The 16,352-nt window shown below is 42.3% G+C and overlaps 1 protein-coding gene across 4 annotated transcripts in view; it reads left to right on the forward strand.

The window, feature by feature from the left end:
- Positions 1-16,352, forward strand: part of glra1 (glycine receptor, alpha 1) — a 120,489-nt gene that overhangs the window by 70,957 nt on the left and 33,180 nt on the right. For all 4 annotated transcript variants that reach the window (XM_085367416.1, XM_085367434.1, XM_085367424.1 and 1 more), the window contains 2 exons: positions 2,504-2,586; positions 3,908-4,045. In XM_085367416.1, the coding sequence (XP_085223542.1) occupies positions 2,504-2,586; positions 3,908-4,045 (221 nt within the window). The remainder of the gene's footprint in view (positions 1-2,503; positions 2,587-3,907; positions 4,046-16,352) is intronic.

The raw sequence follows: 16,352 nt of genomic DNA on the forward strand, positions 1-16,352 counted from the left end.
TAATGGTTCTTTTTACTTATAAAATTGCTTTTTACATTCATTTCTGGGAAAAACAGACTATTTCCAGAGATGCTCTGCCTCCCATTCTACTTTTAAATACTCTAAACAAGTAAGCCTGCAGTGCGAGAGTGAAGTGCTCTAATAGGGTGATATGGTACTACCAGGTCATTAAGATAAGATGGGGCCTGATTATTTAAGACCTTGTATGTGAGGAGCAGGATTTTGAATTCAATTCTGGATTTAACAGGAAGCCAATGAAGGGAAGCCAAAACAGGAGAAATATGCTCTCTCTTTCTAGTCCCTGTCAGGACTCTTGCTGCAGCATTTTGGATTAGCTGAAGGCTTTTCAGTGAGTTTTTTGGACATCCTGATAACAATGAATTACAGTAGTCCAGCCTGGAAGTAATAAATGCATGAACTAGTTTTTCAGCGTCACTCTGAGACAGGATATTTCTAACTTTAGAGATGTTGCACAAATGGAAGAAAGCAGTCTTACATATTTGTTTAATATGTGCGTTGAAGGACATGTCTTGGTCAAAAATGACTCCAAGGTTCCTCACAGCGTTACTGGAGGCCAAGGTAATGCCATCCAGAGTAAGAATCTGGTTAGATACCATATTTCTAAGATTTTCAGGGCCGAGTACAATAACCTCAGTTTTATCTGAATTAAGAAGCAGAAAGTTAGCGGCCATCCAGCTCTTTATGTCTTTAAGACATTCCTGCAGTTTAACTAATTGGTGTGTGTTATCTGGCTTCATGGACAGATAGAGCTGGGTGTCATCTACATAGCAGTGAAAATGTATGCTATGTCTTCTGATGATACTGCCTAAGGGAAGCATGTATGATGTAAACAGAATTGGTCCTAGCACTGAACCCTGTGGAACTCCATAATTAACCTCAGTGTGTGAAGAGGACTCTCCATTTACATGAACAAACTGGAGTCTATTAGATAGATATGATACAAACCACTGCAGCACAGTACCTGTAATACCTACAGCATGTTCTAATCGCTCTAATAGGATATTATGGTCAGTATCGACAGTATCGAATGCTGCACTAAGGTCTAGCAGGACAAGCACATGAGTCCACTGTCAGAAGCCATAAGAAGATCATTTGTAACCTTCACTAAAGCTGTTTCTGTGCTGTGATGAACTCTGAAACCTGACTGAAACTCTTCAAATAAACCATTCCTCTGCAGATGATCTGTTAGCTGTTTTATAATTAGCTAAGACTGCTGGGTCTAGAGATGGCTTTTTGAGTAAAGATTTAACTTGAAAGGCTTGAAAATACTGTCAGTATTGTCTGCATGACCAATCTACACAAATCAGCCTCCTACTGCTAATTATTGGACCTAATAGCATAGTTTTTTAATTAACATTCATTTAACCTTTACATTAAAGTTCCATACTGTCAGGAGAAGTTTGAGACTAGTCTCCAAAACATGCAAACCACAAAGGTACATGTGTACTTTATTTTGTGAGCCCAGAACTTCTTCTCTCCTATTCAGTCATAACAAGTCGCATTTATTTAAATATTCTTCAAACTGAAGGTGAGAGACTGTTTGTTGGGGATTATTTCCAGTCTGGATTAATCCACAGTCGGTACTCCAGCTCAGTTTGAGGCAGCAGGAAGGTGTCATAGTAAACTGCAGAGTGTGTGCTCAGGGAGACGAGAGGAACGTGGTGCAGTCATTAAATAGACGGCTATTCAGTGAGTTATTCAGTGAACCATGCCACCAAACAAAAAGATAAAGCAGACTCAATAAAAGAAGGATAAAACAAAGTTCAAATTGTTCAGGGAGTGTGGAAAGTTTCCTTTGGCAGTAAAGGCGCCAGTGACCCTTTCTGCAGACCGATTTGCAATTGTCATCAAAATTCATTGTCAGTGACATAAAAACACGTTTGTGTTTAAATAGTTTCATATGAAAAACCTGAAAATGGCACCCGTCATCAGACGCTGTTTTTAATGCTGTGCTGCTCCGTTAAATCCAGAGGAAGGAGCTTCAGACGAGCTCAGCTACTTTCATCTCCAGTCGAAATGAATGACGTTCCCACACAGGAGGGAAAACTTGCGTTTCTCATTTATGCTTACTAAATGAATTTATTGATTGGATCACGTATCAAACTTGTTGCAGTTGGTAATCAATTAAAGAACTAATTGCTCTGGCTTTCAGTTCATTCACACTTTCATGTGTTTGATGCTTTAATTGGTTTGGCTCAAATGAAGTGAATTTTCTATCGTCTCTGCAGGGCTCATTTATTATTTCTGCTGCTTTTATCTTAGCATAAACAAAGTTGTTTATCTTTTGTAAACTAATAATGATTCATTTAATCAGTTTTTCCACTGATGATTATTTCAGTCTGAAATTTCAAACCTTCTGAGGTGTCGATGTGGCGATCTGATAAAACCCGAGGTAATCCTCTTACTGTAAAAGTGTGTGTGTGTGCGTGTGTGTGTGTGTGTGTGTGTGTGTGTGTGTGTGTGTGTGTGTGTGTGTTTGCAGAATAACGCTGGTCCTGGCCTGCCCCATGGATCTGAAGAACTTTCCAATGGACGTCCAGACCTGCATCATGCAGCTGGAGAGCTGTGAGCAATTACACGCGCACACACACACACACACACACACACACACACACGCGCACAGACACACACATCATTCGATCAGTAACAACAGCTGGCAGAGTGAGAGATATGGTATAGATTTTTCTTGTGGTCTTATTGTTGAGCAGACGTGAGAGGAATCCCAGTAGCGAGTGTGAAGTACATCTGCAGAGGGTCAGTGATCGTAAATCAAAGACAGAACAATGCAGTCGTCTCTGAGTTTGTGAAACGGACACCAAAACATCATAAAGTCGCTTTTTACCGCTGTTTATAAATAACACATTTACTAGTTAAGCCACCAGTTAGTTTTAAGGCATAAAGTAATTCCCTGTATATATTACTGATATTTACACTCCCCAGACACTTTATTAGGCACACCTGTTCATTAATGTTCATTAATATAATCAGCCAATCACACGGCAGCAGCTCAGCGGTGAAGACGAGCTGCTGAAGTTCAGACTGAGCATCAGAATGATGAAGAAAGAATGTGGCATGGTTGTTGGTCTGAGTGTTTCACACACTGATCTCCAACCATCTCTGAGCTCAGAGGAAATAACAAGCCAGCAGCAGCTCTGTGGGAGGAAATGACTCGCTAAGGTCAGAGGAAGATGGACAGACTGCTTAGATAGGAAGGCAGCAATAACTCCAATAACCACTCGCTACAACCAAAGTCTGCAGAAGACCATCTCTGAACCTTGAAGCAGATGGGCTCCAGCAGCAGACGACCACACCAGTGTCACTGCTGTCAGTAAGAACAGGACAATGAGGCTACGGCTAACACAGACTCTCAAACCCGGACAACAGAAACTAGAGAAATGTTTCCTGGTCTGACAAGTTTAAAGCATGGATCCATCCTGCCTGTGTCCATGTTCAGGCTGCTACTGGTGGGATTTTCAGTACCATCATTTAAACTCCACAGCCTCCCAGAGTGCTGCTTTGGTCTTTTTTGCTTGATTTTCTTCCTTTTTGTGTTCCCTCTGTCCTCTTTCCTTTCTTCGCCTTCTCTTCCTTACGTCCTATTTTCTTTCTTCCTTCCATTCTTTTGCTTCTTTAGTTGAAAACACAGAAGCCTTTAAAGTTTCCCAAACACTGAGCTCAGGCTTTCTCCCTCACTACTTCAGTGGATTTTATTGCCAATACAGATTGTGATTGTTGTGCTGAACTGGCCTTTTATCCACTAAAACTGCAGGGTGTGACTTTGCACCCCTGCCAGATACAGAGAGGTCCAGTTCCTCCTCAGAGGATGAGAACTGACCTCTGCAGTGATGAAATAGTCTAACCTCCCGCTCATTGCTCCCTCCTCCAGTCGGCTACACCATGAACGACCTAATATTCGAATGGGACAAGAAGGGGGCCGTGCAGGTTGCCGACGGGCTGACACTACCTCAGTTCATTCTGAAAGAAGAGAAGGACCTGCGCTACTGCACCAAGCACTACAACACAGGTGAGAGAAACTGATGCAGAATGATGTTCACCAAACTTTTTTACTGCTTGTTGTAGGAGGAAGGTTAGTATAAAGAGGTCTGAACCTGGAGACCTGCCCCTAGTCTTCATCTTCACTTTTAGATGCTGTTTTCTCTCATATTCATTCCTTGGTTGGGTTCATAAAAATGATGTGGCTTGGCTTTATGCACAGTTCTTCATGTTACAGGTGGAGTGAGAAACACATGGAGTAGCCAGGAATATGCTCGTTTGTGCTGCGGTTGGTTCGTTAGCGGAGCTACGGTGCAGCCAGAAAGGACCGCATACATACAGCATCTCTGTAGTGGCGTGAAGCCATCTTATCTTAATGACCTTATAGTACCCCATTAGAGCTCTTCACTCTCACACTGCAGGCTTACTTGTTGTTCCTAGAGTATTTAAAAGTAGAAGAGGAGGGAGAGCCTTCAGTTTTCAGGCCCCTGTTCTGTGGAACCAGCTTCCAGTTTGGATTAAGGAGACAGACACTATCTCTACTTTTAAGACTTTTCTTTTTGCTAAAGCATATAGTTAGGACTGGATCAGGTGACCCTGAATCCTCCCTTAGTTATGCTGCATAGGCGTAGGCTGCGGGGGGATTCTTCTGAGTTTTCTTCCTGTTAAAAGGGAGTTTTTCCTTTCCTCTGTTGCCAAAGTGCTTGCTCATAGGGGGTCATATGATTGTGGGGTTTTTCTCTGTATGCATTATTGTAGGGTCTGCCTTACAATACAAAGCGCTTTGAGGCGACTGTTGTTGTGATTTGGTGCTGTATAAATAAAATTGAATTGAACTCGTCTGAGCCACTCAGGTTCCCCGGACAGAATCAGCGATCCACTAATGCGATGGGACATCTTCATAGGCTGCATACCCATGATCCTTTGCTCTGCACAGCCAGAACAACCCAAACAAATACAGAATCTTTTTTCTTCCACTTATCTAATTCAGGGTCGATGGCAGGGCTAACACAGAGAGAACTATTCATCAATATCAACGATTACTTAAACATTTCAGTTTCCATGAGAACAATGGGATAAAACCATCTCAGAGCTGGGCTGTGATGCTGATATTATAAGCAAAGAGATCTTTTTATTCTCCTCCTGTTGCCTCAGAATCCATTTTCTGTTCATGCACTGATAGATTTTTTTTACATATTCAGGTGATCTTCTTGGTTCCAACTCAAAGCTTTTGGAAAAGCAAATAATTGTATTTAATCAGCAGGAGGTTAACTGATCGCTATCCCAGCTTTCCTGAGACGTTACGCCAAACAGTTGCATTCTGATACTCTCTCTCCGTTGCTCGGTGAAATACCGAGCTTAGCTCAGCGGGAGCACCGCTAATGATTTCGGTTACCAGCTGCAGGTAAAATGTGCTTCTCTGAGCTACCTTAACATCAAACTGCTGTAATGCTGTGTGCATAGGAAATGTGATGAAGTTGACTTGGATATTTTCAGTTTTGAGGACCAAACCTGCCTCAAGCTTCAGGTTGAATTTTATGGTTTCTCACTCCTCCTCGCTACGCGTCAGCCTTCCTCGGTCTCTTTGTCTGGTTCCTCCTCCTTCTTTCTGTTTGTCTCTGGTTCAGGAAGGAGGGGGTGATATCTCACAATTTACTGAGAGAGATATTCTAAAATCATGTAAACAGGAGAAATGTGCAGAAATCTTGCATGAGTCAGAGACAGGTCTTCACTTTTATTATATTCTGTGAAATATGGAAATAAGTGGACTGAAAGTTTGTTTTCCTGGTGTCATGAAGCCCTCAGTGAAGGGAAAACACTGTAGGCAGCAGAGCTAGTTTGAAATGACGGGGGGGTTGGATTTAAATATTTTGTCTGGTTTCATAACCAGAAAACTGTGAAATTAAAAAGCATCATGTGCAAAAATATAAAGAGGGAAATACTAAATAGGAAAAGATAAACAGGAAGAGAACGTTGAATCGACACAACGCCGATCGTGCACGTGGACAAGACGTCAGGTAACGTTTTTACAGCGCACATGAAAACATGAGGAGGTGACCCAAAGTGCTTTTCAGTCATCGAGCATCAAACAAAATAAACAGACACAGACAGTGACAGCACTGAGCAGGCAGCGAGAGAAACACGAAATCACGAAGCCAAAAAATCAAATACAACGAAATCCCGAAGAAGAGAAACCACAGAGGAGCTGCTGGAGACGATGGAGGACGGGGGCGGCTGCCACGCTCCGTTTCTCCCTCCAGGTCCTCCAAGCGTGGCTGAAAACCATCTGTCCGGTCCACACAGCGAGCCCACGATCCTTACACTCCAGAAAAAACACCAAATATAAAAATATAAATCTGTATTATCTGCATGAGCCAGCAGCCTAAAATAGAAAAGCATACATAGCTATAATAATAATAATGATAACTTAGATTAAACAGAAACATTAGAGGTTGAAGAGTATGTGAGGTGTGAGGGGGCACATTGATGGGGCATCGTGGAGCTGAGGGTGGAGGAATCACAATTCAGCATTTGTATTTTGGGTCTAAATGATAAAGAAGAACGATCAGAATGACAAACAAATTCCTCCGTATAATAACTGAATAATCATTTACGTACTTTTACTTCTATGTCAGACAGTATATCAGAATCCAGCTGCCCTTTACTGCTGTTCTCACCGAAGCAACACAAAGACCGTGAGTCACAATCTGAGGGACACATAATTCAACAAAAACACAAACGTGACAGGTCCATTTCTGTGTGGGTGTGTGTGTGTGTGTGTGTGTGTGTGTAGCAGGCTGATTAGTTTCCATTCAGAGGCATCACTCACACAGAGGTTGACATCTGCTGTCGACACTCAGGAGATGAATGATCCTCCTCCAGACGAAAAGCCTTGACACAACTCTGCACACACCCACACACACACCCACACACACACACACACACGCACTCTTCCTCATACACACACACACAAAGACAATGAAGTGATGATAATCCACAGCTTTGGTACATGAATACATATCAGCTGTTTCCAGGATCTTTCCCGAATCACTGTAGATAAAAAAAAGTGGTTCAGCTGCAGTGTGGACATCAAATACTGATAGAATCATATTTCAGTAAACTGAAGTTAGAGTCTTTTTTAAAGTGAACTATTGATGAAAGAGAGCAGAAAAAATTTACACCAGAATCAACATAACTTGCTGTTATAAACTGGCTGTGCTGGCAGGCAGAGAGTGGAGGATTCAGGAAACAGTGATGAACTTAAAAATGAGCATTTGTAGAGCAGGAAACCCAGAACAAGGAGGATCAGGGAAAACTCACACTCAGGAGGGACAACACACTGATCTCAGACAGCGAGGGCACAGGTGAGGTAAAGACAACACACAGAGAACAGCAGTCACCGAAATAAAACAGGAAGAGAGCCACGATACAGAGACAAGGCTAGAGGAACAGACTGAGAACACAGAGGAATGCAAGGACCTCCATAACTCCGTGCTTCTCAAATATTTCCTGTTACGCCCCCCTTAGGAAGAAGAAAACATTTCACGCCCCCCAACTCGCCCCGCAACCATAAATAATATAATTTGTCTATAAAATTGTTATTATAAGTCCATCTTTTAAAGATGTCCTTTTTTAAAGAAAAAAAAAGAAAGAAATATAGATTAACCTAAAACATAGTACATGCAGTAGTACTGCAACTCTCTAAACTACTACTACATTTTAAAGTGCATTCATTTGTCTCAAATAAAATAAATCCTTATTTAAACTGTAAAACATTTTTTTGACCAACTTGAACCAACTTTTATTCTGAAAAATAAAATTAAACAAAATCAATCAATAAATTCAAGTACAGATCCCCAAAACTCAAATTCAGCCCTTCTCAAATATACAAAGTCAGAGTGAAGCCGAGCGCTACAAACACTCCGTTACATTTCCTTGTCTTAGCTTTTGGGAGACTTTCGTTTGTCCCATCTCCGTCTCATTGTCACTGTTAAATATTTTTTAAATATGGAATAACTGAAGCTGACAACTGAAAGCACCATAAGACACTTATGTCAAGCATCTTTATCAGGAAGTAAACACAACACATAACACAAAAGAAATAGTGGGAATATAACCCACAGCATAGAACCCTAATCCCAACATTAGGTGTCATTGTTCCTCAGATTTATTAGCTGCAGTCTATTGTGACTCCAGGAGCGAGGGAGCTCCCCCCTCCCTCCGTCCACTCCAGCACACACATAAAAAGCCCTGTTTGAAATACTAATTACACTTTCTGCTGCATTGCAGGGCACTTTGTTTCTGGCTAACGATACGTTCGTGGTACTCTTTCGTGAGGTAGCTGTTAATAGCCTAACGCCTGCAGAGTGGCTTCTCTCAGCCTTCACCTGGTTCTTAATTGACATCGACATGAAGAATCCCCGCCGTCAGGCTGTCCATATTCCACTTCGTCTCCTGCTGAAAGTGGCTCGGTACTAGGGTTGCCAACTCCCTGAAAAATAAATAAGGGACACCTCGTGGCCATGGCCGGGCAACCCAGTTGTCTTCACCCTTCCCAGTGTGGTAGCTCTTTTTTTTTTGTGTGTGAAATTATTTTTTAACCATTTGACTTGAATTTGATTTAAGCAGATGCATATTCTGTGTGATATGACCATATGGGAAACAAATGATCATTTAGCCATTTATTTTTTAGCTCAAAATGACAACATTAACACAGTAAAACAGGTCTCTTTCTTACACAGAAGCCTGTCATGCTTACCTTTTGAGAATATAAGTAAATCTTTCTTTAAAAGAACTCTGTCCTGCTTAACTTAAAATTATATAAATTAATAGAAAGCAATAGAACGAAAAATATTCTTGTAACAGTGCACATATAGTGCATTTAGTACAATTGGCTTCAGTTGAGGTATTATTTCAGCTTTTCTAATGCTAATCAGCTGCTCCTGTTTGTAAACCTGCTTGTTCCCATGATTACACATCATAACTCATCATCATTATTCATCTATGTATTACTTTTATGTATTAGTGATCTATTTGTTGTAATCATCTATCCTTGCAGTTGTTTATTACACAAAATAAATTATATTATTACACTTCTGGCCACATAGCGCTGATATTCACTGCACACGCCCATATTAACCTTAACCAGAGGGTTTAAAAAAAACAAACCAGTGTTTACATACCATATCTGTTTCTGCCGTGGCCTGGTGGACAAGAAATTGGTTAAGGGTTCCCCGAGCTTTCACGCCCCTCATGTTCTTTATGTGCCCACCATTAGAAGCATCCCTATGGAAAAAGTGCGCCGGCACACAGTGCAGTGCGCTTTATAGGTGTTATGGTGACCTTTTCCAGCCAGGTGTTTTCCTTTTCCCATTCCTCCCTGTACTTTTGCAGCCTTTTTTTTCTTTCTCTGAGCGAACAAACATTGCTGCTCTAATGCTGGGCTTACACTGTGCGATTTTTGGCCCATTTTGAGCCGATTTTTGAGTCGTGCGACCGATTTGGTGATCGGCCCGATTTTGGCCTTCATCGTGCATCGTGTAGTATACTTGGGGTAACGAGAAGCGATTAACACCTCGAGCAGCTCCCGATCATCAATCGCTCGTGAGGGTGCTCACACTGCTCACGCGCAAACACGTAGACGTCGGTGAAAAAGACGTTGCAGCACGGCAGTGCTGCGTGTGATCTGGACACAAGCAATGGAGGCACAACTTGTAGAACTTTGGAAAGCTCATCCGAGCCTTTTCGATGTGGCCTCACAAAATGATCACGACCACAACAACCGTGAAAATAGTTGGATTTACATTGCTGCTCAATCACAGCTGCCTGATCAATGTTTTTCATTAGCAATTTAGCAAAGTTGATGGTGGTGGTGTGTCTGTGTGAGTGAAAGACAGAGAGGGAGAGCGAGCGACAATTTTCTGTTATAACCTTCATTTTATGGAGGCACAGTGTGAGCACTCAGGTCGCATCAGAGCATCGGGCGGTATAGTGTGAGACCCTGCATCGTGACCTACCAACTTCTAACCCCTGCAAGTCAATCGTGCAGTTTGAGCAGGAACTGAATACTGAAAAAAATGGCACAGTGTCTGCCCAGCTTTAGGTGTACTGTCGTCCGAGACTTGCACCGCAGTGTCGGCGTTTGTTTCCCTGTTGGCCATGCTTGTTGTTGTGGTCATCTGTTGTCTTCCGGTATTTTCTCCGTAAGCGACCTTTCCTCGACCAATGAGATGAGCGGTAATCTGAATTGTATACTCGAATTGTCATAAGTGTGCTGTCAGCTCATTGGTCACAAAGCAGGAGAGGGGATGGGAATTATGTTTTCAAACAAAGCGTTAATTCCATTAACATTTATAGACTACTTTTGATTCTCACTGTATTACGGGACAAAGTGCGTCCCTTATTAGCTCAATACGGGACGTGTACTTTTGTTTCTAAATACGGGACGATTCCGTTTTTTAAGGGACGGTTGGCAACCCTACTCGGTACATCTGGTGTCTAAAACTGATGTTTTAACCTTACACATCTGTACAATCGTCTCAGTTTCATTAGCTCTCCAGGTTCGTGCTCCTTGTTTTTCATTAAATGTTGTTTTTGTATAAATTAAGTAATGCAACACACAAGCAAGCACCTCATATTATTTTTTCAGTACAACCTGAGATGTGTGGACACACAGCTTCATCTCATCCCGGGGGTGTCAATTAGTGCTGGCCTGGTTCATTGACCCAGCCCGTGTCCTTCCTGCTTTACAGCATCAGTAGAAGAACAGGGTTACTGTTGTTAAGGGGCGTGTTTTAAACCAAACTAACCGAAGCCTAACCAGGTATTTATAGTGCCTGAACCAACGAGCGAAGGAACAAGAACAAGAGCGAGTCAGCCCAACAAAGCAGCAGGCTGACGAGCTGAAAGACTCGAGCTCGTTACTTTAACCCTTCCTACCTGTGAGACCTTTGTCCCCACCGGCAGCGGCTGTCATTAAAACACAAGCTGAGCAGGTTTCAGTGTGTGGAACAACGTCCTGGTTATGCGCCTCAAAATCTGTACAGTTCAAATCAATGTTTGAAGATGTGTTCCTGGCTCATAGTTTAAAGATTGTTTGTAAGACGGACTGTAAGACACATCAAGGTCACATCAAATGTGAAAATCGGTAAACCTTCACATTTACAACTGGGTGAAGTAAAAGGTGTGCTGGAGGTCTGGGCTCTGTCCATGGAGCTTAAGACTTGAACTGTAACTGGATGTTGATTATTAGCAGTGCTCGGGTCGATACTGAAGAAGAGTCACGTTTTACGTTGCTTGTTTTATACTACTGTAACACGTTTTAGCAACTGAGCTGTCTGCTTTTACTCGTCACTCTTTCCTCTATAAACAGGAAGTCTCGGTGTTTGTGTGGCTTTTAGAGAGAGGTGGGTAGTATATAATTACATTTACTCAGTTACATTTACTTACAGTACAATTTTTGGCTACTCTCCCCACCTCTGGTTTTTGTGCATGTCTGTCTTGAAAAAGAGATCTCCATCTCAGTGAGATGACCTGTTTCAATACAGGATTTAATGATAACAGTAATGATAATAATAATATTAATAACTTGCCACAAAGTTGAGAGTGGTTAGTTTGACTCTTTACAGGTGCGTCGCTGCCACGTCGCTCTGCGCGTCTTCCCTCGCAGCTTCAGCTGTGGCTGAATGAATCTGGCTGTTTATCATAGCAAACATTCCTAAAACTAAAACTCTGAACGAGGACCTGACAGAATCTTCTCCTTTAGCATAGCTGTCTTCACCGTTAAATTGCCTTCACTGTTCAGGAACAATGCATTTTCACTTTTGATATTTCCACATTTGCAGTTTATAGAGGCAGACAGGAGACAGCGAAGCAGGTAGAGCGCAGTTAAGGAAATGCGAGCCAATCAGAATGAGTTCTGAGCAGGTGTTTAAAACAGGTTACAGGTTGGTTTTGTGATCAATACGAGTTTTGAAATATTTAAAGAGCGGGCGTGCTGGTTCTTCTTTGTTGGTGTGTCTCTGATTCTCAGTCAGGCCGAGAAGACGGAGTGTGACGTAATACAGAAACATGTAAACCTACATACATGCCACCTCTGTTGCAGGGGATGAGTGAATTTACAGATTTAAACACACACACATGAATGGTGTGAGTTCATGTACAGTGTTAAGTACAGCAGAGACACACACATCTTCCACACAGTGAGATATGGGCCTGGCTGAATAATTTCAATCTTCTTATCAGATAGAAAATATGGACAGCACTTAAAAGCTCTGAAGTGTATCACAGCTATAAATCAAGTTCACCCCCCTCCTCCTCCTGCTGTCGTCATTCTCTCCTTCCCTCTTGTATCTTCCACTCCTCCTCATCCCTCTCTCCTCTCGCTCTATCCTCAAGTTTCTCCGACTTTCCACTTGACATCCTTCTTCTCCTCGGTCACTCCCTCCTTTCACTCCTCCTCTCTCCAGTCTTTTAGGGTTAACTCTAACTGATGAGGCCACCGTGCATTGATCGTCTTTGATTAAATGGATCTTCGGCCATCTCGCTCTCTGTGGTTTATTATGAGACCCAGTGTGCTCATTACATTACAGAGAGGCAGAGGGACACGGTTACTGTTGCTACAGTGCTGCAATGCAAATAAACCCACTGCAGTCTGCATTTTAAATGCTAGAATTTCAGATTTGAAAATAATGTTTAACCTTTAACAGACCATATATAACAACCAGCCTGTTTACCATTTACTGTCATCCAGAGATGAAAACCAAAGCATTACAGCTATCACTGTTAGGACCCTGGCGTGGCTAACTAGCATAAGCATAATGCTTAGCATACCATTACTTATCCATCCATCTTCTCCTGCTGATCTGGGTCCGGGTCAAAGGGGCAGTAGACTTAGCAGAGGAGCACAGCACTAGGACATCCTGAAACACCTCATGGCAGAGACAAGGCATCCTGGTCAGTGTGGAGAAGCAGCAGATACCCTACGGAGGGTGTATCTACCCAGAGCTCATGGTAGCATGTGAGGACAGCAGATTAACCATTAAGGCTTTAGTTTCACACTCAGCTTCACCACAGCACACCAGTACAACCAGTCCACATCACCACAGAAAATAAACCTTTACATTTGATTTACAAGTTGTGCTAACAAAAATGTTTAATTAGCTAACTTCAGGTGTCGGTAAGGTATCACAGAGGCATTCAAACTGATATTAGATGATGTCTCTGTATGTGTTTACAAGCAAAGACACTTTTCAGATGATAAAATATTCCCAAATCTCGTGCAGTGATGTGGTGATGTGGTGATGTGGACTGGCTGTACTGGTCTGCTGTGGTGAAGAGAGAGCCGAGTGTGGAAGTAAAGCTGTGCAGCTATGCTGCTGTGACCAAAAGAATGAGATACAAGTGCAGCAGACTCACTGTGAGCCAGTTTTGACAGGATTGGACAGATAACTGGTCTCAATGATCCTGTTTGTTGGAGTCAGTTTTTACTGCAGGAAACCACAAAAACAGCAGCTGCACAGTTTTGCTGTTGATTTCAAACATTTCATTTAAGAATTGTTATGATGAACTTACAATAAGAGGTTTGTCATGTCACATCTGTCAAATCAGTTCTGATGATGTTTCATCTGGACACACCTTCTTCTTCCCGAGACTCCGTCAATGTCAAACCCAGAAAATGTAGTTTGCTCTCACGAACAGTAGAAACGAATGCAGTGTTCATCTAGGATCTACAGTGAGAGTGGACCGCATCTTTTTCTGGAACAAAGCAATACGCGTCAGATAACTGAGTGAAAATATAACCAGGATAAAAAACACAAACAGGAACCGAGACCAAAATTTCTCAACTTTTAAGGGTGTTTGCTTCCAGGTTTGTACAAAGTATGGATGATGTCAGAAATAATGTCATGAATACTTTTTTATTTATTCCAAATAAACTCCAGACTGCATCCTGTAAACAGAAAAAGATGAATGACTGTCTCATGTAAAACCAGACTGACTCTGTGATTTTTGAGATCAGGCCTCTGTGGGGGTTCTCGCCATCTGCTGTAGGATTTACACCTTTTCTTGTGTCTGCAGAAGCTTCTTTCTGTCGGGCTCTATGTTCGAGACCACAGTGATGCTGCTGAATGAATTCGGATAAGTATCTAAAAATCTAAAGTGCCTAAAACTAAAGCACAGTGTGTATTTGTACTGCTGTGCAGTGTAGTACAGCATGAGCAAAGGGATTAGGAGAAGTAGGTCCTGACTCCGTTCTTCCTAATCTCTGCACTCCCTTTTCACGGCAGCATGCTGTGAGCATAAACATCCAGAGCTTCCCCTCAAAAGGATGAGCAGTGCTTCTGGCAGGTACAACAAGGGAAACGCATCAGCGGGCTTTTAACAGCACACTGCATGTAGTGCGCTGACTTAAGAAGGCAACAAAGTCAAGTTAAAGTGCTGCTTTGTGAGGAGATGTAGGACAAAAACATCCAGTTCACGGTCCTACGTTTCGACAAAGACAAATAAATTCATTTTTCTACACAGACACAACAAGCGTGCCGGAGAAACACTCAGACGGATAAGATGGACGTGACTGTTTGATCACTGATTTATGAAGATGTGTCCAACTCCGAGCTTCCTGAATGAGTGAAAAAAGGCAGAGTGCTTGTGCCTGTTGGGGAATAACAGAGTTGGTCATGATTGTGGGAGTTATTCACAGATGTACTTTTCCAAAACCAACAATCCAGCAAACTGGCCTGCTTCAGTCAGCATTTAGACAGATGTACAGAGAAGAAAATGCAAACGTCTCAATGGAGCCATCTTCGTTTGGAGTGGAACCGTCTGAGAGTACACACCGTTACTCCCCGTAGTTAAATAATTAGTGCTTTCCCTCCTCTGTCATACAGTTGTCGGGTTTCAGCTGACCACTTTAGCCTTTTCTAAAATAAAACTGAACAGCCAAAAGTAGCAGGACGCTGCAGGACATAAAGCTCATGTAAAGATGAGCACAACGCTGATGCAGCCGTTATAACAGATGTGTCTTCAGTGCAGCTGATATGAAGCTTGGCTCAGGTCACCAGATACTTTCAGAGCATCTTTTCTTTACACTTTAAACTCCAGAGGTGACCTCCAGGGCTGGAAATGAAGCCAGCAGCTGCAATTCCTCTACTGTCCACTAGAGGCTCCAGCAGTGAGTCAGTCTCCATAGACTCCCATGTTGAACCTTTGCAGCAGAAATAAGCATGTTTACAGCCTGATGCTGTTTTTGTCTTTATAGGTAATTTCTTTCGTCACGACACCTGCAGAGGGACAGAACTCACCTGTTTAACTTGGACTGTAAACAGGATATTTTGAATATTTTTATTGAGCTGCTGGTTTTGATAAACCTGATTATTCCTGGTTGTGTTTAGCTGCTGATGGATTCGTGTGTTAAACACAATGCCTCATCTTCTCTTTCTTGGACTAAAATAAACTGTGCACTTTGTCCTCTTAGAGTGATGAAAAACGCTGCTGTGCTGTGAAGATGGAAATGATTCGCTCCTCTTCACACTCTGTGAGTGGCAGGCTGAATCCCAAACCTCCTCCTGGGTTTGTTTTCAGATGTGCCACATGTTTGGCTTCCTTTGATATTTGGCGAGCCCCCGTACGTCTCTCTGATTTTCTGCTTTGGCTTAGCATGAGCGCTGAAGGAAGATGACATTTTGTCTCAAAGACGTCAGCATCGTCTCTGTGGCTCATCCTTTTTTCAGTCTGAGAGCTCCTTCCTTCCTTCTCTTACTCTCCCCCTCGCTCTTGTTTCCTTGCTTCCTCCAATCTGTGCTTGTTGTTCTTTTAATTTACCCTCCGTCTCATCATTTCCACCTGTTCTTCAAGGAGATGTGCCTTTGCCAATGTTTAATGTGCCCTTTCAAATGAAGATAATCGAGAATTCAGTAACACTCTTCGGTGATAATGGAACCGCACTGCCTCTGGGAAACTGATGAAAGAACATTTTGCTTTTGTTTAAACATTGACCAGCGTCGTTTCTTTTTCCTGGAATCAGCGCTGTGTGCTTTATGTGTTGCAAGTTCAATCATTCTCCAAATGAGATTTCCGTGTGATAATGGAACACCTACCGACACAAAATGACTGGCTCCATGAATATAAAGCTGTGGAGAGAAAATCTTATGCGTGTCGTAAGCCATCTCATTAAAAACCAAACCAGTTGCTTTAAAAAACGCTAAAGATAAGAACAGCAAAAATGGGCACTGTTACTTTTACATGCCATGATCTGTGACCACCATCTCTTGCTCTGAAACTGAACTCAGGGCTTGTGGTTAATTTGGTGATTCTTCGGGTTTTCTCTCTGTTATTGACAC

The sequence above is a fragment of the Diplotaxodon limnothrissa genome, linkage group LG2 (assembly GCF_057381915.1).
Source record: "Diplotaxodon limnothrissa isolate DT_005_m linkage group LG2, D_limnothrissa_male_GT1.1, whole genome shotgun sequence".
NCBI classification, from domain to species: Eukaryota; Metazoa; Chordata; class Actinopteri; order Cichliformes; family Cichlidae; genus Diplotaxodon; species Diplotaxodon limnothrissa.